Genomic DNA, 20,878 nt, shown 5'->3' with positions numbered 1-20,878 from the left:
TAAATAAGTGGATTAAACGGGCAGCACGGTGGCGCAGTGGTAGCACTGCAGTCTCACGGCGCCGAGGTCCCAGGTTCGATCCCGGTTCTGGGTCACAGTCCGTGTGGAGTTTGCACATTCTCCCTGTGTTTGCTTGGGTTTCGCCCCCACAACCCAAAGATGTGCAGGGTAGGTGGATTGGCCACGCTAAATTGCCCCATTAATTGGAAAAAATGAATTGGGCACTCTAAATTTATTTAAAATTTTTTTTTAAAAGTTCAAAAATAAGTTGATTAAGGGTTAGGGAAGAAAGGCAGGTCGATAAAGTTCAGGTACAGATCAGACGCTAGAAATCTTGCATGGATAACTCACCTCCTAACTCCCCAAAGCCTGTCCACCATCTACAAGGCCCAAGCCAGGAGTACGATGGAAATCCCCCCACTTGGCTGGATGAATGCAGCTCCAACAACACTTAGAATCATAGAATCATAGAGGTTTACAGCATGGAAACAGGCCCTTCGGCCCAACCAGTCCATGCCGCCCAGTTTTTACCATTAAGCTAGTCCCAGTTGCCCGCACTTGGCCCATAACCCTCTATACCCATCTTACCCATGTAACTATCTAAATGCTTTTTAAAAGACACAATTGTACCCGCCTCTACTACTACCTCTGGCAGCCCATTCCAGACACTCACTACCCTCTGAGTGAAGAAATTGCCCCTCTGGGCCCTTCTGAATCTCTCCCCTCTCACCTTAAACCTATGCCCTCTAGTTTTAGACTCCCCTACCTTTGGGAAAACATGTTGACTATCTACCTTATCTATGCCCCTCATTATTTTATAGACCTCTATAAGATCACCCCTAAGCCTCCTACGCTCCAGGGAAAAAAGTCCCAGTCTATCCAGCCTCTCCTTCTAACTCAAACCATCAAGTCCCAGTAACATCCTAGTAAATCTTTTCTGCACTCTTTCTAGTTTAATAATATCCTTTCTATAATAGGGTGACCAGAACTGCACACAGTATTCCAACTGTGGCCGTACCAATGTCTTGTACAACTTCAACAAGACGTCCCAACTCCTGTATTCAATGTTCTGACCAATGAAACCAAGCATGCCGAATGCCTTCTTCACCACCCTGTCCACCTGCGACTCCACCTTCAAGGAGCTATGAACCTGTACTCCTCGATCTCTTTGTTCTATAACTCTCCCCAACGCCATACCATTAACTGAGTAGGTCCTGGCCTGATTCGATCTGCCAAAATGCATCACCTCACATTTATCTAAATTAAACTCCATCTGCCATTCGTCGGCCCACTTGAGAAGCTCAACACCATCCAGGACAAAACAGTCACGTTTTCCCTCCACCACTGACGTACAATAGCAGCCGTGTGTACCGTCTACAAGATGCACTGCACGAATTCGCCAAGGTCCTTAGGCAGCACCTTCCAAACCCACGGCCACTAACATCCAGAAGGACAAGAGCAGCAGACACATGGGAACCCCACCACCTGGAGGTTCCCTCGTTACTGGGCAGCCGGTTGACACAGTAGGTAGCACTGTTGCTTCACAGCGCCAAGGTCCCAGGTTCGATTCCCGGCTTGGGTCACTGTCAGTGCGGAGTCGGCACGTTCTCCCCGTGTCTGCGTGGGTTTCCTCCGGGTGCTCCGGTTTCCTCCCACAAGTCCCGAAAGACGTGCTGTTAGGTGGATTGGACATTCTGAATTCTCCCTCTGTGTACCCGAACAGGTGCCGGAATGTGGCGACTGGGGGATTTTCACAGTAACTTCATTGCAATGTAAATGTAAGCCTACTTGTGACAATAAAAGATTATTATTATTTGGAAAAATCTCGTCGTTTCTTCGCTGTTGCTGGGTCAAAATCCTGGAGCTTTGCCCGAAGAGCATTGTGGGTGTACCTACGCCACAGAGACTGCGGCAGTTCAAGAAAACAGCTCATTAACACCTTCTCAAGGGGCAATTAGAGACGGGCAATAAATGCTGGACTCACCACATTGCTCGAATTAATACAAAACAATAGTCTTCCTCTCGCCCTTTAACTCCTGTCCTGCCTCAGGAAAGCACATACCCCTCCCTTCCCACCCATTGATGCGACCATCTCACCACACCCACTTCACCCTTTCTTAGTATCTGCAGTGTTGTTTATCTCAGACTGGACTGACGGAAGTTTGAGGGATCCTCGGATGCGGAGAAATCTATTTCATATTTCTTATCAATGGGCCACAAGGATTGGGGCAACTGTGGAAATTTGCTGATTTCTGTGTGTCTCTTTGTTTCCTGTAGACAAATAGGTTGCCTCTGGTGCAGCATGCCCACCACATGCATCCCCTCACTCCACTCATCACCTACAGCAATGAGCACTTCTCGCCAGGGAACCCAACCTCTCATCTATCGTCTGAACTTGACTCCAAGGCCGGTAAGTAATGGAATTTGCCTCCAACCTCGGCCTTTCTGCAATCCTGACCACCATCTTGATTCTTTTCTGTCTTTTTTCCCCTGTGTTGTAGGACTGTCTCGGGTTCCACACCCCTCTGAGCTGTCTCCTTACTACCCTCTGTCTCCGGGCGCCGTGGGACAAATCGCTCACCCACTGAGCTGGATCATGCCACCGTAAGACATTCTTTAATTTCTCTCTCCTACCTCCTGCCAGCAGCCTTTTGGCCATTGTTGCAATTCCTGGAGACAAGACAATGGGTGGATTCTCCCGTCAGTGGCACTGTGCCCACTCAGGCAGTTACCGGGATAGGCATTGACCGTAAACCTTGGTGACCATTGGTTCTGACCTGGCCATGAGTAATGGAACAAAAGGGTCTCTCTGTTGTGGGAGAGCTGGGACCCTGGCATCACACCAGTTATTGAGAGAGAAAGGGCATATTCTTGACTCCAGATCATCGCAAAGTGCTTTACAGCCACCAAAGTAGAGCTCTCTCCCTCGAGCCAAAGGCCGTGTCTTCAAGCCCCCTCTCGAGACTTGGCCATGTTACCTCGGCTGACACGCCGAGTGTCAATACTGAAGAGCGTGCTGTCTGATGGGTCAAATGTTAAACCGAGACCCCAGCTGCCCCCTCATATGGACATGAAAAAAATGAAAATGAATGAAAATCGCTTATTGTCACAAGTAGGCTTCAAATGAAGTTACTGTGAAAAGCCCCCAGTCGCCACATTCCGGCGCCTGTTCGGGGAAGCTGTTACGGGAACAGGCGCCGGAATGTGGCGACTAGGGGCTTTTCACAGTGAGTGAAAGACCCAATGGCCATTTTCGGAAGAAGAACCGGGGAGTCTAACCCCAAGACAAAAATCTATCCCATAGCCAAGGTCAGTAAATCGGAGGCCACGATTTTAACCCTGTATTGGCAAAGACCCATGCCGGATGGAAATCCTGGCTAGATTCTCTCATCACTATCATATTGCTGTTTGTTGAATATACTGCACGCAAATTAACCCTCATGTCTTCTACATTGCACCTTGGGATAATCTGAGATCACGAAATGTGCTATAGAAATGCAAGTTGGTCATTCATGAGGGATCTTAACTCTGTATCTACCCCTGTGCTGTGCCTGTCTTGAACACTTCAGCACCAGACGTGGTGCAGCGACATGAAGAAAGATCTAAAGGAGCAGCGTGGGCCTCAAATCAGTGAAGAATTAGAATGATAGAATCTTGGAGCAGAGAAGGAAGCCATTTGGCCCTTGGAGTCTGTATCGGTAGTCGAGCTGAAATTTGAGTCTGGAGTTAACTGAACTGGAGTCCTTTGGAACCCTCTTGAGTCCTGCCTGGTGGTGGTTGGTTGGTGAGGAGTTGTGTGGGGGGGGGGGGGGGGGGGGGGGGGCAGAAATTGGTCCAGGGTTGGGAAGGATTGGGGAATGGCCATGAGTTCGATGAGGGAATGTTGCCAAGCTGCTGGGTCGTGGCTTTTGATTTATTGTTTATTTCCTCTCATTTAACTGCTGTTTTGTTTGTCTTGAGTCAGCGGAATGAGATTTCAACTTGTTCATTGATGTTGTTGTGTCCCAGGCAAAGTCCACCGCTCTATCCAATTCCAGCAGGAACCTTCCGGCCCTCGTATCACACAGCGCTGACTGTCAATGCTTCCATGTCCAGGTGTGTGGAAGGTTTTACATTTTCTGTTTTACCTATTGTTCAGAAGAATGCAGTTTCACACTTCTCCTGTGACCAGTGCAGAGACAGTAGAACTCTACTGCTTCCATTCCCCGTGGCATGTGCGAGGCCAGTACATTCCTATTGCCCCTGCCTTCCCCTCAGCCAGTGTGGGTCCAGTGCAGCTGCATTGCCCCACCCCGTCCCACTCTCAGCTTGGATTCCACAGAAAAGATTGTTACTTGAAATTATAGCTCATGAAATTCAAGAAAAATGATTAAACTGCTTAGGAGATTGCGATAAAGACAGAAATGAAAGGTCATGGCTATCGATTTAAATTGGAAGGAAGTGGCTAGTGATGTCCCAAAAGCATCTGTTTTGACCTATTAAACGCTTAGAAGAATAGAAAGCCACATTTCCAAGACAGAAGGATTGTCAGTGTGCTAACAGTTGGATGTGGAGATGCCGGCGTTGGACTGGGGTGAGCACAGTAAGAAGTCTTACAACACCAGGTTAAAGTCCAACAGGTTTGTTTCGATGTCACTAGCTTTCGGAGTGCTGCTCCTTCCTCACCTGAAATGCTGGAACCTGCAAGGCCATGGACCAGGAACTGGAAAATGAGCGGCTCGATAATTTTATCTCTTTTTTTTTTTTTTTTTTTGCACCGTTACTTTTGTCTGGTTCCATGACTTCCCTTTCACACAGTGACTGGGCAGATGTGAGATTGGAGTGGAGGGTTCAACAAGGCTGCAGAACTTTTAAAACAAGAGCTAAGATAGTTTTGGTCTTCCTGTGATCCAGCTAATTGTAGGTTTGGTTCAGCATGACTACATGGGCAAGATTATATCTGAATTTTTGAATTTTTTTTTCCAATTAAGGGGCAATTCAGTGTGGCCAATTCACCTATCCCACACATCTTTGGGTTCGAACATAGAACATTACAGCGCAGTACAGGCCCTTAGGCCCTCGATGTTGTGCCGACCTTTGAAACCACTCTAAAGCCCATCTACACTATTCCCTTATCATCCACATGTTTATCCAATGACCATTTGAATGCCCTTAATGTTGGCGAGTCCACTACTGTTACAGGCAGGGCATTCCACGCCCTTGCTACTCTCTGAGTAAAGAACCTAGCTCTGACATCTGTCCTATATCTATCACCCCTCAATTTAAAGCTATGTTCCCTCGTGCTTGACATCACCATCCGAGGAAACAGGCTCTCACTGTCCACCCTATCTAATCCTCTGATCATCTTGCATGCCTCAATTTTAAGTCACCTCTTAACCTTCTTCTTTCTAAAGAAAATAACCTCAAGCCCCTCAGCCTTCCCTCATAAGATCTTCCCTCCAGACCAGGCAACATCCTGGTAAATCTCCTCTGCACCCTTTCCAATGCTTTCACATCCTTCCTATAATGGGGCGACCAGAACTCCACGCAATACTCCAAATGCGGCCGAACCAGAGTTTTGTACAACTGCAACATGACCTCATGGCTCCGAAACTCAATCCCTCTACCAATAAAAGCTAACACACCTTATGCCTTCTTAACAACCCTCTCAACCTGGGTGGCAACTTTCAGGGATCTATGTACATGGACACCGAGATCTCTCTGATCATCCACACTACCAAGAATCTTACCATTAGCCCAGTGCTCTGTCTTCCTGTTATTCCTTCCAAAATGAATCACCTCACATTTTTCTGCATTAAACTCCATTTGCCACCTCTCAGCCCAGCTCAGCAGCTTATCTATGTCCCTCTGTAACGTATTACATCCTTCCGCACTGTCCACAACTCCACTGACTTTAGTGTCATTGGCAAATTTACTCACCCATCCTTCTACACCATCCTCCAGGTCATTTATAAAAATGACAAACAGCAGTGGCCCAAAACTGATCCTTGTGGTACACCACTAGTAACTGGACTCCAGTCTGAACGTTTCCCATCAACCTTTGTCTTCTTCCAGCTAGCCAATTTCTGATCCAAACTGCTAAATCACCCTGAATCCCATGCCTCTGTATTTTCTGCAATAGCCTACCATGGGGAACCTTATCAAACGCTTTACTGAAATCCATATACACCACATCAACTGCTTTACCCTCATCCACCTGTTTGGTCACCTTCTCAAAGAACTCAATAAGGTTTGTGAGGCATGACCTACCCTTCACAAAACCGTGTTGACTATCTCTAATTAAATTATTCCTTTCCAGATGATTATACATCCTATCTCTTATCAACCTTTCCAAGACTTTGCCCACAACAGAAGTAAGGTTCACTGGTCGATAGTTACTGGGGTTATCTCTACTCCCCTTCTTGAACAAGGGGACAACATTTGCTATCCTCCAGTCTTCTGGCACTATTCCTGTAGACAATGATGACATAAAGATCAAAGTCAAAGGCTCAGCAATCTCCTCCCTAGCTTCCCATAGAATCCGAGGATAAATCCCATCCAGCCCAGGGGACTTATCTATTTTCACACTTTCCAGAATTGCTAACACCTCCTCCTTAAGAACCTCAAGCCCTTCTAGTCTAGTAGCCTATATCTCAGTATTCTCCTCGACACCCACGCAGACACAGGGAGAATGTGCAAACACCGTACATCTGAATTTCTAATTGAATGAGTCTTGCACTGACTAATTGAGGATACCGTGTCTGTTGCCTGACACAGCTCTTAGTTCACCTCACTTGTGACCGATTCTACTTCTTTGAAGGTTTTCCCCTCACATGGCCCCAGCACCACATGCTTCACATGCAACTGGGATTCCTCATCCAGCTATAGTAACAACCGGTATCAAACAGGAGCGGCTTCATAACCAACCCAACCCCAACGATACCTCGTAAGTATGCTGTTCCATTCTTACTATGATAGGTTTTGGAAGTAGAATGATTTGCATATTGTATCAATTGGCTCTTATCGGGTGGAGGGGGGTTAGGGCTGGAAGTTCTGGGTCATGGTGTGACGAGGGCTTTAACCTTGACTACCAAGATGGTGGCCATACTGAGAAAGGAAGATTCATTTCCTGGCACAAACTTTCTGAGATATTGGTTCCAATGGGAAGATGTTTTAGTTCATTGGGATTCTGCACAGAGGGAGTGAATGGTTACATTGCAATTGTCTTCACTGGACCTGGTCTGGCTCCCATGAGTGAAGTACCAGAAGTGTGGACTGAGTTTAGCAATGGAAAGGGTGTGTTGTGTGTGTGTGTGTGTCCAGCTTCTGCTCCCTTTCATGTGACCAGTGTGTTTATTTCAGGAAACCCCTGGTAATGAAGGAGGATGAGAAGAGGAAGCCTCACATCAAGAAGCCACTGAATGCGTTCATGTTGTACATGAAGGAGATGCGGGCTAAAGTGGTGGCAGAGTGTACACTGAAGGAGAGTGCTGCCATTAACCAGATCCTGGGACGCAAGGTTAGTCATGACCAGGGCCAGGGTGGGCCCCGTATATTACGATGGAGGCTGGCTGCAGAACATGTACTGATTTTGGATCTAGGAGTCTGCTCGTCTCTGGTCAATGTCTCCACATTATCGCTTTAATGTCATTTTAACATGTTCTACAAGTGATTTTCATTTCCTGTTTGATGATTGTCCCTGTGACGTGCCTTGTGACACTTTGTGAAATTCGAGGAGCCGTGTCAATACAAGTTGTTATTCTGGTTGTATTTGGTCGAACCTGGGCCCAGATCCTGATTGAAGCTGATTCTAGAAAGCCTCTTCATTGAAAGATGCTCCCCTCCCACTCCTGAATCAGCTTGGGGTGGATGGGATAGCTTTAGTGGGGAGGGACGGGAGAATTGTTGGACCCTCCCGGGTCTCCTCCTGTACTTTCTTGCAGTTGAACACTCTCCTTGTATCTCCTGACAGTGGCACGCTTTGACTAGAGAGGAGCAGTCGAAATATTACGAACTCGCAAGGAAGGAACGACAACTCCACTCTCAGCTCTATCCTGGGTGGTCAGCACGGGACAATTATGTGAGTATCCAGCCTGGGTTGAGCAAGGGCAGGCCACTGACCATGGGAGGCGGGAGAGGCTGGGAGATGTGATTAGAGTTGGAGGGTGTATGAGATTGGAACCCTCCGCCCCTTAGCCGAGTTCTCCTGGGAAGAGCCAAGGAAACGGAAGGTTAGCTCAGGCCAGCTACGCCATGAAGGTCATCAGTGCCATCGCCGTTCTTTGACCATCAGAGCATAATGTTTGTCTCACTTGATATCTCTTGGGTGTGAAAGGGAAGCACTAATTCTGAAGTATCTATTTGACAGGGGAAGAGGAAGAAGAGAAAACGGGACAAGCAGCAGACAGAGACAGACAGTCGAGGTGAGTTTTGTGTGTGTGTGTGTGTGCTTGAAGCTTGGATGTGTGTGTTTGAGTCAGCTGGATGTCAGAGCTTCAGGAAGCCAGCATTTTGTGAGGGATTACTGCCAGACTCTAATGGCTTCACTCCGCTTGCTCCTGATGTGGGCTATGTTCCACCTGCTGGACAGACGGGGGTTGTGAATGAGCATTGTGGGTGTGGGTAGGGTGGTGGCAAAATTCCAGGGTTCCCAACAAACAAACATCTCCGAGACTAAGCCTTAACTAAGGGCCACATCAAAGGTGAAATCAAAGCTCATAATAGTGTAGGGGGTGACATATTGACATGGATGGGAGATTGTTTAGCTCACAGGGGACAGAGAGTAGGTATAAATGGGTGTTTTTCTGGTTGGCGAGGATGTGCTGATTGGTCTGTTACAGGAATCAGAGCTGGGACCTCAACTCTTGACAATTTATAGAAATGATTTGGATGAAGGGACTGAACGTGTGGTTGCTGAATTTGCTGACGACACAAAGATAGGAAAGTAAATTGTGACCAGGACATAAGGATGTAAAGAGGCTGCAGGTTAAGCGAGTGGGCATAAATCTGGCAAATGGAGGGTAATGTGGGCAAATGTCCATTTTAGCTGGAAGAATAAAAAGGCTGTATCTAAATTTGAGAGATTGCTGAGCTCAGAGGGATCTGGGTGTTATAGTGCATGAATCGCAAAAGGCCAGTTTAAATAGGCATAGCAAGTAATTAGGAAAGCTATTGGAACATTACCATTCATTGTGAGGGGAATTGATTATAAAAGTAGGGCGTTTATGCTTCAGTTGAACAGGACCACATCTGGAGTATTGTGGGCAGTATTGGTCGTCTTATTTAAGCAAAGATGTAAATATATTGGAAGCAGTTCAGAGAAGGTTTAGTGGAACAGGCAGGTTGACCTCTGAGTAATAGTTGGACAGATATTTGTATCAACGAGAGTTAGAAGAGTAAGAGGCAACTTGATCAGGACCTTTAGGATCTTGAGGGGTATTGACAAATGTGGAGAAGATGTTTCCTCTTGTCAGAGAATCGAGAACTAGGAGTCACTATTTTAAGAAAGGAATCATTCATTTCAGACAGAGATGAGAATCTCTCAGAGGGTTGTGAGTCTCTGGAACTCTTCCTCAAAACGCAGTGGAAGCTGAGTCTTTGAATATTTTTAAGGCAGAGCTGGAAAAATTCTTGATAAGCAAAAGGGGTGAATGGTTATCGGGGGGTCAGCAGGAATGTGGGGTTGCGGTTATAATCAGATCAGCCATGGTCTTACTAAATGGTGGGGTAGGCTCGAGGGGCCGAGTGGCCTTCATCCTGCTCCTAATTCGGATGTACACGTGTTAACTGATTGATGGAGGAAAGCATGCTTGTTTATTTGGGAGCTTATGCACCCTCCGGATATCCCCTAACCTTGATATGTAATTACTGTTACAATGTAGAAAACATGGGAGCCAATTTGTGCACAGAAAATGCCACCACAACAGTGAGGTGAAATAATGTGTCTTGGTGATGTTGGCTGAGGGGTAAACGTTGATTTAAACATTGGAGAGAATTCCTTTGCTGGACCAATAATGCCTGAAGACCTTCCACACCCACCTGAGAGATGTGGTGGGACTCGAGTTAACATTGCATCTAAAACAAAGGACTTTGGACATTGCTCCCTCAGTATAGCCCCAACCTCCCAATGGATATCTTGGAGGATAAAATCCCTTCAAAAGATAGATTGCATCTGTGCATTTTGAAAAATATTAGGGAATAGAAAGCCACAATTCAGTCCTTCTGTGACAGTGCAGCACCCTTTCAGAAGGAGGGTGCTGGGAGGTAAGTCAACCTTTAAAAGCACTTCTCTTTGCAGGGGCAGGCCAGTCGATTTCGGCGGCGTGAGAGCAGCTGGTTAGTCAGTTTCAGCGGGAGCATTGCGGAAGGAGGGTGCTGGGAGGTAAGTCAACCTTTAAAAGCACTTCTCTTTGCAGGGGCAGGCCAGTCGATTTCGGCGGCGAGAGAGCAGCTGGTTAGTCAGTTTCAGCGGGAGCATTGCGGAAGGAGGGTGCTGGGAGGTAAGTCAACCTTTAAAAGCACTTCTCTTTGCAGGGGCAGGCCAGTCGATTTCGGCGGCGTGAGAGCAGCTGGTTAGTCAGTTTCAGCGGGAGCATTGCGGAAGGAGGGTGCTGGGAGGTAAGTCAACCTTTAAAAGCACTTCTCTTTGCAGGGGCAGGCCAGTCGATTTCGGCGGCGTGAGAGCAGCTGGTTAGTCAGTTTCAGCGGGAGCATTGCGGAAGGAGGGTGCTGGGAGGTAAGTCAATCTTTAAAAGCACTTCTCTTTGCAGGGGCAGGCCAGTCGATTTCGGCGGCGTGAGAGCAGCTGGTTAGTCAGTTTCAGCGGGAGCATTGCGGAAGGAGGGTGCTGGGAGGTAAGTCAACCTTTAAAAGCACTTCTCTTTGCAGGGGCAGGCCAGTCGATTTCGGCGGCGTGAGAGCAGCTGGTGAGTGGTGAGTCAGTTTCAGCAGGAGCTGAGACTTTTTCTCTTTTCTTTAAATTAGTTTTTTAGGCGGGATCAGGAAGTCGACCCGCGGACGTCTGGGAAGACCCTCACCAATAAATTCTGGTGGAGAGGAAACCCGAGACACTACACGTGTAGTGTCTCCCACCCGCCCTCCTCCTCTAACCTAATAATAAAACCCATTGGTCTGAGGTAAGTACCATATTTTTATTATATTATTATTATTTTTTATAAAAATTTAATTTAGTTGTTAGCCAGATCTTGGTAGAAAGTTAGAGGAATGGCAGGGAAGGGAGTACAATGTTCCTCCTGCAGGATGTTTGAGGTGAGGGATGCAGTTAGTGTCCCTGCTGATTTTACCTGCAGGAAGTGCTGCCATCTCCAGCTCCTCCAAGACCGAGTTAGGGAACTGGAGCTGGAGTTGGAAGAACTTCGGATCATTCGGGAGGCAGAAGGGGTCATAGATAGCAGCTTCAGGGAATTAGTTACACCAAAGATTGGAGATAGGTGGGTAACTGTAAGAGGGACTGGGAAAAAACAGTCAGTGCAGGGATCCCCTGCGGTCGTTCCCCTGAGAAACAAGTATACCACTTTGGATACTTGTGGGGGGGACGACTTACCAGGGGTAAGCCATGGGGTACGGGCCTCTGGCACGGAGTCTGTCCCTGTTGCTCAGAAGGGAAGGGGGGAGAGGAGCAGAGCATTAGTAATTGGGGACTCTATAGTCAGGGGCACAGATAGGAGATTTTGTGGGAGCGTGAGAGACTCACGTTTGGTATGTTGCCTCCCAGGTGCAAGGGTACGTGATGTCTCGGATCGTGTTTTCCGGGTCCTTAGGGGGGAGGGGGAGCAGCCCCAAGTCGTGGTCCACATTGGCACCAACGACATAGGTAGGAAAGGGGACAAGGATGTCAGGCAGGCTTTCAGGGAGCTAGGATGGAAGCTCAGAACTAGAACAAACAGAGTTGTTATCTCTGGGTTGTTGCCCGTGCCACGTGATAGTGAGATGAGGAATAGGGAGAGAGAGCATTTAAACACGTGGCTACAGGGATGGTGCAGGCGGGAGGGTTTCAGATTTTTGGATAACTGGGGCTCTTTCTGGGGAAGGTGGGACCTCTACAGACAGGATGGTCTACATCTGAACCTGAGGGGCACAAATATCCTGGGGGGGAGATTTGTTAGTGCTCTTTGGGGGGGTTTAAACTAATGCAGCAGGGGCATGGGAACCTGGATTGTAGTTTTAGGGTAAGGGAGAATGAGAGTATAGAGGTCAGGAGCACAGATTTGACGTCGCAGGAGGGGGCCAGCGTTCAGGTAGGTGGTTTGAAGTGTGTCTACTTCAAAGCCAGGAGTATACGAAACAAGGTAGGGGAACTGGCAGCGTGGGTTGGTACCTGGGACTTCGATGTTGTGGCCATTTCGGAGACATGGATAGAGCAGGGACAGGAATGGATGTTGCAGGTTCCGGGGTTTAGGTGTTTTAGTAAGCTCAGAGAAGGAGGCAAAAGAGGGGGAGGTGTCGCGCTGCTAGTCAAGAGCAGTATTACGGTGGCGGAGAGGATGCTAGATGGGGACTCTTCTTCCGAGGTAGTATTGGCTGAAGTTAGAAACAGGAAAGGAGAGGTCACCCTGTTGGGAGTTTTTTATAGGCCTCCTAATAGTTCTAGGGATGTAGAGGAAAGGATGGCGAAGATGATTCTGGATATGAGCGAAAGTAACAGGGTAGTTATTATGGGAGACTTTAACTTTCCAAATATTGACTGGAAAAGATATAGTTCGAGTACAATAGATGGGTCGTTTTTTGTACAGTGTGTGCAGGAGGGTTTCCTGAAACAATATGTTGACAGGCCAACAAGAGGCGAGGCCACGTTGGATTTGGTTTTGGGTAATGAACCAGGCCAGGTGTTGGATTTGGAGGTAGGAGAGCACTTTGGGGACAGTGACCACAATTCGGTGACGTTTACGTTAATGATGGAAAGGGATAAGTATACACCGCAGGGCAAGAGTTATAGCTGGGGGAAGGGCAATTATGATGCCATTAGACGTGACTTGGGGGGGATAAGGTGGAGAAGTAGGCTGCAAGTGTTGGGCACACTGGATAAGTGGGGCTTGTTCAAGGATCAGCTACTGCGTGTTCTTGATAAGTATGTACCGGTCAGACAGGGAGGAAGGCGTCGAGCGAGGGAACCGTGGTTTACCAGGGAAGTGGAATCTCTTGTTAAGAGGAAGAAGGAGGCCTATGTGAAGATGAAGTGTGAAGTTTCGGTTGGGGCGATGGATAGTTACAAGGTAGCGAGGAAGGATCTAAAGAGAGAGCTAAGACGAGCAAGGAGGGGACATGAGAAGTATTTGGCAGGAAGGATCAAGGAAAACCCAAAAGCTTTCTATAGGTATGTCAGGAATAAGCGAATGACTAGGGAAAGAGTAGGACCAGTCAAGGACAGGGATGGGAAATTGTGTGGAGTCTGAAGAGATAGGCGAGATACTAAATGAATATTTTTCGTCAGTATTCACTCAGGAAAAAGATAATGTTGTGGAGGAGAATGCTGAGCCCCAGGCTAATAGAATAGATGGCATTGAGGTACGTAGGGAAGAGGTGTTGGCAATTCTGGACAGGCTGAAAATAGATAAGTCCCCGGGACCTGATGGGATTTATCCTAGGATTCTATGGGAGGCCAGGGAAGAGATTGCTGGACCTTTGGCTTTGATTTTTATGTCATCATTGGCTACAGGAATAGTGCCAGAGGACTGGAGGACAGCAAATGTGGTCCCTTTGTTCAAAAAGGGGAGCAGAGACAACCCCGGCAACTATAGACCGGTGAGCCTCACGTCTGTAGTGGGTAAAGTCTTGGAGGGGATTATAAGGGACAAGATTTATAATCATCTAGATAGGAATGATATGATCAGGGATAGTCAGCATGGCTTTGTGAAGGGTAGGTCATGCCTCACAAACCTTATTGAGTTCTTTGAGAAGGTGACTGAACAGGTAGACGAGGGTAGAGCAGTTGATGTGGTGTATATGGATTTCAGCAAAGCGTTTGATAAGGTTCCCCACGGTAGGCTATTGCAAAAAATACGGAGGGTGGGGATTAAGGGTGATTTAGAGATGTGGATCAGAAATTGGCTAGCTGAAAGAAGACAGAGGGTGGTGGTTGATGGGAAATGTTCAGAATGGAGTACAGTCACAAGTGGAGTACCACAAGGATCTGTTCTGGGGCCGTTGCTGTTTGTCATTTTTATCAATGACCTAGAGGAAGGCACAGAAGGGTGGGTGAGTAAATTTGCAGATGATACTAAAGTCGGTGGTGTTGTCGATAGTGTGGAAGGATGTAGCAGGTTACAGAGGGATATAGATAAGCTGCAGAGCTGGGCTGAGAGGTGGCAAATGGAGTTTAATGTAGAGAAGTGTGAGGTGATTCACTTTGGAAGGAATAACAGGAATGCGGAATATTTGGCTAATGGTAAAGTTCTTGAAAGTGTGGCTGAGCAGAGGGATCTAGGTGTCCATGTACATAGATCCCTGAAAGTTGCCACCCAGGTTGATAGGGTTGTGAAGAAGGCCTATGGAGTGTTGGCCTTTATTGGTAGAGGGATTGAGTTCCGGAGTCGGGAGGTCATGTTGCAGCTGTACAGAACTCTGGTCCGGCCGCATTTGGAGTATTGCGTACAGTTCTGGTCACCGCATTATAGGAAGGACGTGGAGGCTTTGGAGCGGGTGCAGAGGAGATTTACCAGGATGTTGCCTGGTATGGAGGGAAAATCTTATGAGGAAAGGCTGACGGACTTGAGGTTGTTTTCGTTGGAGAGAAGAAGGTTAAGAGGAGACTTAATAGAGGCATACAAAATGATCAGGGGGTTGGATAGGGTGGACAGTGAGAGCCTTCTCCCGCGGATGGATATGGCTGGCACGAGGGGACATAACTTTAAACTGAGGGGTAATAGATATAGGACAGAGGTCAGAGGTAGGTTCTTTACGCAAAGAGTAGTGAGGCCGTGGAATGCCCTACCTGCTACAGTAGTGAACTCGCCAACATTGAGGGCATTTAAAAGTTTATTGGATAAACATATGGATGATAATGGCATAGTGTAGGTTAGATGGCTTTTGTTTCGGTGCAACATCGTGGGCCGAAGGGCCTGTACTGCGCTGTATTGTTCTATGTTCTATGTTCTAGATACTGATCATCTGATAGTGAACTCACTTGAGTCATGCCCCTCAAGTGCAGCATTTCCTCTGTGCGGACTCTCCAACAGTGCAGTGTTCCCTCGATACTGTCTGCCTGATGGTGAGCACTCTCTCAGTATTAGCAGCGATGTTCAGCTAACCCACCCAACCGAGGAGAGATGTGCTTCTATCCAGGTTTCCATTCCTTATCACATCCCATCAATGTGCAGGTTGTGGAGACACGGATGTGAGGATGAGAAATTGGATACACTAAATTTTGCCCTTTTTCCCCCGGCTCTCTCCGCTCACCCTTTTCTTGTCCCTATCTCTCCCCTCTGTCACCACCGTCCCCCCTCCTCTTCTCTCTCCCTCACCCATTCAGTTTTTTGAGGTCTCTTGGTAGTCAGTACAGGTAACTTCCTCTGTCTCAAACCATTCTCACAAATCATTTCTGAATCCGTGTATGGTGCCACTCTTTCTACTGCTTTTGGGGTTAGGATGTCTCTCTCGGGCTGCCATGAAAGGGGCAGGGTTAACTCTGAGTCTGGGGCGTTGGCACATTTTAACTTGGCTCAGCAATGCCACTGGAGCTCATTTTCAACGGAATGCAGGAATGGGAGGAGACGATTTAGTCCCTGGAGCCTGTTCCGAGATTCATTGAGACCATGACAGCTCTAGAATCTAACTCCATGTATTAATCTTTGCCCCATATCCCCTAATGGCCTTGTTTAACAAAAATTAAACCATCTATGTTTTATAAGTTAATAATTGATCTGGCATCAACTGACATTTGTGGAAGAACTTTGTGAATAATGTGTGAACGGGTGTTTTCTAATTACACTGCTCTAATTACTCCACGTTAAGATCACTTTTCATTAGTTACCCAATTTGCACCCCTTAATATTTAAAAAACTTTGATTAAATTGTTCCTGGATCATCTAAATTGCAAAGAATCCAACTCTGATTTGTGTAGTCTCGCCTTGTAGCCATTTAATATTTGAGTAAAAGGGGTGTGACGGAGGCACAGTGCAGCCTCTGCTGCCCCACAGCACCAGGGACCCTGTTCGAATCTGACCTTGGAAGACTGTGTGGAGTTTGCACATTCTCTCTGTGTCTGTGTGGGTTTCCCCTGGGTGCTCCCGTTTCCTTCCACAGACCAAAGAGAGGCATGATCAATGCACAGGGATAGGGCTGGGGAATGGGCCGAGGTCGAGTGCTCTTTTGGAGGGTTGGCGCTGACCTGATGGGCTGAAAGGCCACCGTCTTCACAATAGGGATTCTATGGATTCTAAACCTACGCTGCAAACGCATCAAGGCCAAGATATCCTCACAAAGATGTGGGGCCCAGAACTTGTGCCATTGCTCCAGGCAATGTCTAACCAGAGTTCTGTCCTGCTAAAGCATGACATGCCCAATTGTAACCAGTTCCTCTGGATATAAAGGCCAGTATTCCATTCACCTTTCTGATTACATTCTGTACCTGCTCACATCATTTTAATGACCTACTTAGCTGGACCACACCTGCCTCCATTGAAATCCATTTGCCAGTTTAGCAGATTCACTTATTCTATCAGTGGATCTAAATTTAAGTTTCCGTCACCGCTTCTTGCCAATGTTGCCTATCATTGTGTCATCAGCCAATTTGGACAAGTGCCTTTCCGTCCTGGCTCCTCAGTTTAACAAATACAGAAAATAGGGGAGGCCCTAACAAAGATCCTTGTGGGACCCCACTGGTCACATCCTGCCAACTGGAGTACCTCCCCATGATCCCCCTCTCAGCCAATATCCTTGCCATGACAATTCTCTGCCGTTGTTTCCATGAGCTGCAATTTAACACCATGGTCTCTCACGAGAGATTTTATCAGTGACCTTCTGGAAGACCACATAAAGAACATTCACAGACCTGTCCACTTTTTAAATGATCCCTTCAAAACATTCAGTCAGACTTGACAGGAATGACTTGCCCGTTTCAAATCCATTGGTTTCCTCTGATGTGCAGATCATTTTCAAACTGTTCGTGCCCCTATCCTTAATTATAGACTGTAATATTTTCTCAACAACATGTTTGTTTAATTGGTCCATAATTCCCTTATTTTGCTTGCTCAGAATTATTAAATAGCACAGTGACATGTATAGTTTTCCCATTTAAGTTCCCACAGGGCAAGTTAGAGTATCAGCAATTTTCCCGTCGAGTGTCAGAGCACAGAGGGAGTCTATTTGGCTGATCGAATCCAGTTGCCTCTGTGCAGAGCATTCCAGTCAATCCCATTCCTCCTCCTCTATCCCTGCAGATCTGCAAGTTTAGTTCCTTCAGGGGCCCATCTGATTTCCTTTGGAAATTATTGACCTGTCCCCACTACCATTGTAGGCATCGTGTCCTGGGTCTTTATCACTGGTTGTGTCAACAAAGTTCAATCTCGCATCTTCTCTTCATCTCTTGCCCCAAAACCTTAAGGCTGGGATTCTCTTGTTCCGCTGGCAATGCACCCCCGCCTACCGGTTTCCCGCCAGCCTGGGGGGTGTCATTGGGAATTCTTGACAGTGGCGGGAGCAGAGAACCTCAACATCAGCGAACAATGTGCTGTATCGGGCCACTGAGACAAACGTGACTGGGAAGCTGGAGAATCCCACTCCAAATCTGTCTTTCCTCGTCCTTGTACCATCAGCAAATGGCAACATATTTTCTTTGTTTACCTGATCTAGACCCCTCATAATCTTGTACACGTCTGCCTTCAAAGTCAAACAAATTTGCAATTATTTAGTTTAAATCCCTGAGATGGAAGCCTGTTGATTGTGGCGATGTCATTTTTATATGTGCAGTACTTTCTTGAATATTGTTATTTTTGCTAATACCCTACCTCTTCCTGTGCTCAAAGCACTAACGCAAAGTAATAAATCAACATGTCCACCATTTTCAAGAGCCTGCTGTGCGATACGGTGACACAGTGGTTAGCACTGCTGCCTCACAGCACAGAGGACCCGGGTTCGATCCTGGCCATGGGTCACTGTCCTTGTGGAGTTTGCACATCCTCTTTTTAAAAATAAAAATTTCAACAGGCTGCATATCCCCTGATTACCCTCTTTTTCTGATGATAAAAATGGAATATTTTTGTGCTAATTTTGATATTCTTGACTAATTTATTTGCTTATCCCCATTTTATTTGCTTTTACCATCTGTTTTCTCACGGTTTAGACTTCTTTAGCACTGGTCAGGTCTCTTTTTTTAGTAATTGTATGAGATTTCTCTGACAGTTGATGTCCCTCAGACTGCACTCCCTCGTTGGCCACTCGGTGCAATGTTAGATTACTCTGAGTGCAGAGCAGGTGATGAGTGTCTGATGGATTAAAAATAAAATTTAGAGTACCCAATTATTTTTTCCAATTAAGGGGCAATTTAGCGTGGCCAATCCCCCTACCCTGCCCATCTTTGAGTTGTGGGGGTGAGACGCACGCAGATATGGAGAGAATGTGCAAACTCCACACGGACAGTGACCCAGGGCCGGGATTCGAACCTGGGACCTCGGCGCCTTGAGGCTGTGGTGATGCCCTTGAGCGTGAAGGTTAGGTACTGTGTACAGTGTATTTAGCTGTGACTTTCTCAATTTCCTGTCTTGCTCTGATGGTTGTTCCTTCTCTTAGATCTGTCCCTGCCGGTGTCCCGTCGGAGGCTGAAGTGTGTCCAATACCTGCGGGCGGATGAGAGCAGCGCCCCGTCCATCTCTGCTGGCGGTAGCATCTTGGACTCGCCGCCTTCGCCATCTACCCTGCAACTGCTGCCAGATCCCCCGGCCTCTGAGCAAGCTCAGCCCCTATCACTCAGCACCAAGCTGAGTGCCCCACGCTCTATCACTCCTGCTGCCAGCCTCACTGAGAGTAGCCCCTCACCTGCCAGTGCACGGCAGCTCTCCTACACTGCCATCCCCACCTTCTTGTTGACTCCTCCCTCATCGGTGGAGGCGGCTACACATTCCCAACATGCTTTCCCCGCCATGCAGACGCAGCCGTTGTCCCTGGTGACCAAATCTGCAGAGTGACAATGTATACAGCCCGTATCTCAGACCCACATCCTCCCAGAGAGATTTCAAAAGGTATTCTTTGCTGGTCAATATTTGACCCAATTCTTATACTGAAACTTGTAAATATGTTTTACGGTTAATGCAGCAGGAGGGAGGGGAGAGGTGAGGGGAAAAGGAGGTGTTCCCACGAGTATGGGGTCTCTCCCTCTCTTTCAACTAGCTCAGTTCCAGTTCTTGTGTGAAGCGTGATCGGTGGAGGAGCCCTGGACCTTTTACCTTACCTGAGTATGGGGGGCAGGTTTCATCATGGGTAGGAGAGAGAGCGAGGGCAGAACTTGCTGGAGCTCTGGAGGACGTTAACCTCTTCTGGGAAAGGGGTGACATTGACCTGGGGCTGGGCTACGGTGGCGCAGACTGAGGATATTGGTCTGGGTTGGAGCTGAAGGGAAATGGGAGGGTGGGTGGCATGTTATCGAACTGAGTTGGATCAAGATTTTGAGAGGTGGAGGAACCCAAACCCTGAACTGGGTTTCACCCGAGCCTTATCGGAGAGCAGGGATTTGGTGGGGTAGGTGATGGATGCATGAACACGTGAGACAATCATGTTACCACTGAAACTGACACTCCCTGCTAGGAGCAGTTCCTAGCTGAGTAATGCCAGTCTTGGCTGGGAGTGGAGACTGGACGAAACTTTAATTAACTGCTCCCTGTCGAATGGTGGATGTGGGTTGTAGACTTCACCATGAATCATTCCAGGTGGACTGGCAGAAAATTTAACTTCATCCCTTGGAAGGTGGGTAGCTCCTCTGCCAATGCAACATTGCAGCTCCTTGATTTTTAAAGAAAGAGTGATGAATACGCTGGGTTTTTATTGCACAGTTTCTGGGTGAAACTGAACCTTGTTGAAAGCTGCATTGCAGAGTCAGATTGCCCTGTGTGCTGCTGGCAAGAGCAGACCACTTCTGGCCCTGACCTGGGATGGCCAAAGCCCCTCGTATTGCTACTGGGTCTCAGGTGAAAGAAATGCCCTTTTTGTGGGATGTTGTTAACGGTGCAATGCTCTTGTAATCAAAGACCCATTAATGCTTTCTGTGCTGACGGAACATTTACAGGGCACCAGATCTCAGTGTTGCTGTACCAGGGCGAGAGGCATCATCTGCCATTTTGGGTGACATGGTACTGTTCACTCTGAATGGAGGACATGTTCCTCTTAATTTTAGCATGCAATTTGCTTTTGAGATAGTTGAGGAGGAGATTGGGGAATAGGTCTGAGCAGACCCCAACCTGCTCCATTCATCTGCTTGTTGGTTATATCCGCACCTCCACTTCCTGTCTGCAATAGTTCCCCATTTCCTTTTTCTATTTGCCTTGTTTTTAAAAATGTAAAAAAAGTTTCTGCTTAAACATTGTACATGAAAAATTCTTTGTATTTAGGGGTTTTTATAGGTTTACAGTTAGCATCTGTTTCTAAAATGTTATTTTGTGTTTGAGACGTGTAAATAAACTGAACCAACACATGTACATTTTGTGTGTGTGAGGGGAGGGGGGGGGGGGGGAAATTAAAGATGCTTTGAATAAAACTGTGTTTCATTTTGCTCTCCCAGTCTCGGAGTTAGTGGTTAGGTGTCCCTGGAAAGCAACTCCGTGGTTTTGAAACAAGAAATCTTCTGAACACTTACCTTTTGAAAATGGTATTGAACGTTTCGGGGCTGTGGGCATTGGCGTTGATGGAGGCAAGATGTTTACCGGAGGGTGTGATTTGCAGGAATATGTTTGGC

At 47.2% G+C, this 20,878-nt stretch overlaps 1 protein-coding gene across 1 annotated transcript in view; it reads left to right on the top strand.

Annotated features, from left to right (window-relative positions):
* LOC140396797 (transcription factor 7-like 2) overlaps window positions 1–20,621 on the top strand; it is a 38,779-nt gene extending 18,158 nt beyond the window's left edge. The window contains exons 5-12 of the mRNA XM_072485520.1: window positions 2,278–2,410; window positions 2,502–2,604; window positions 4,009–4,095; window positions 6,800–6,925; window positions 7,342–7,498; window positions 7,952–8,059; window positions 8,348–8,402; window positions 18,724–20,621. Of these exons, the coding sequence (XP_072341621.1) occupies window positions 2,278–2,410; window positions 2,502–2,604; window positions 4,009–4,095; window positions 6,800–6,925; window positions 7,342–7,498; window positions 7,952–8,059; window positions 8,348–8,402; window positions 18,724–19,118 (1,164 nt within the window). The 3' untranslated portion in view covers window positions 19,119–20,621. The remainder of the gene's footprint in view (window positions 1–2,277; window positions 2,411–2,501; window positions 2,605–4,008; window positions 4,096–6,799; window positions 6,926–7,341; window positions 7,499–7,951; window positions 8,060–8,347; window positions 8,403–18,723) is intronic.
* The last annotated feature ends 257 nt before the right edge of the window (window positions 20,622–20,878 follow it).

This window comes from Scyliorhinus torazame, chromosome 20 (genome assembly GCF_047496885.1).
Source record: "Scyliorhinus torazame isolate Kashiwa2021f chromosome 20, sScyTor2.1, whole genome shotgun sequence".
NCBI classification, from domain to species: domain Eukaryota; kingdom Metazoa; phylum Chordata; class Chondrichthyes; order Carcharhiniformes; family Scyliorhinidae; genus Scyliorhinus; species Scyliorhinus torazame.
Note: the sequence above shows the minus strand (reverse complement) of the source record. Positions and strands in the feature narration are given on the sequence as shown.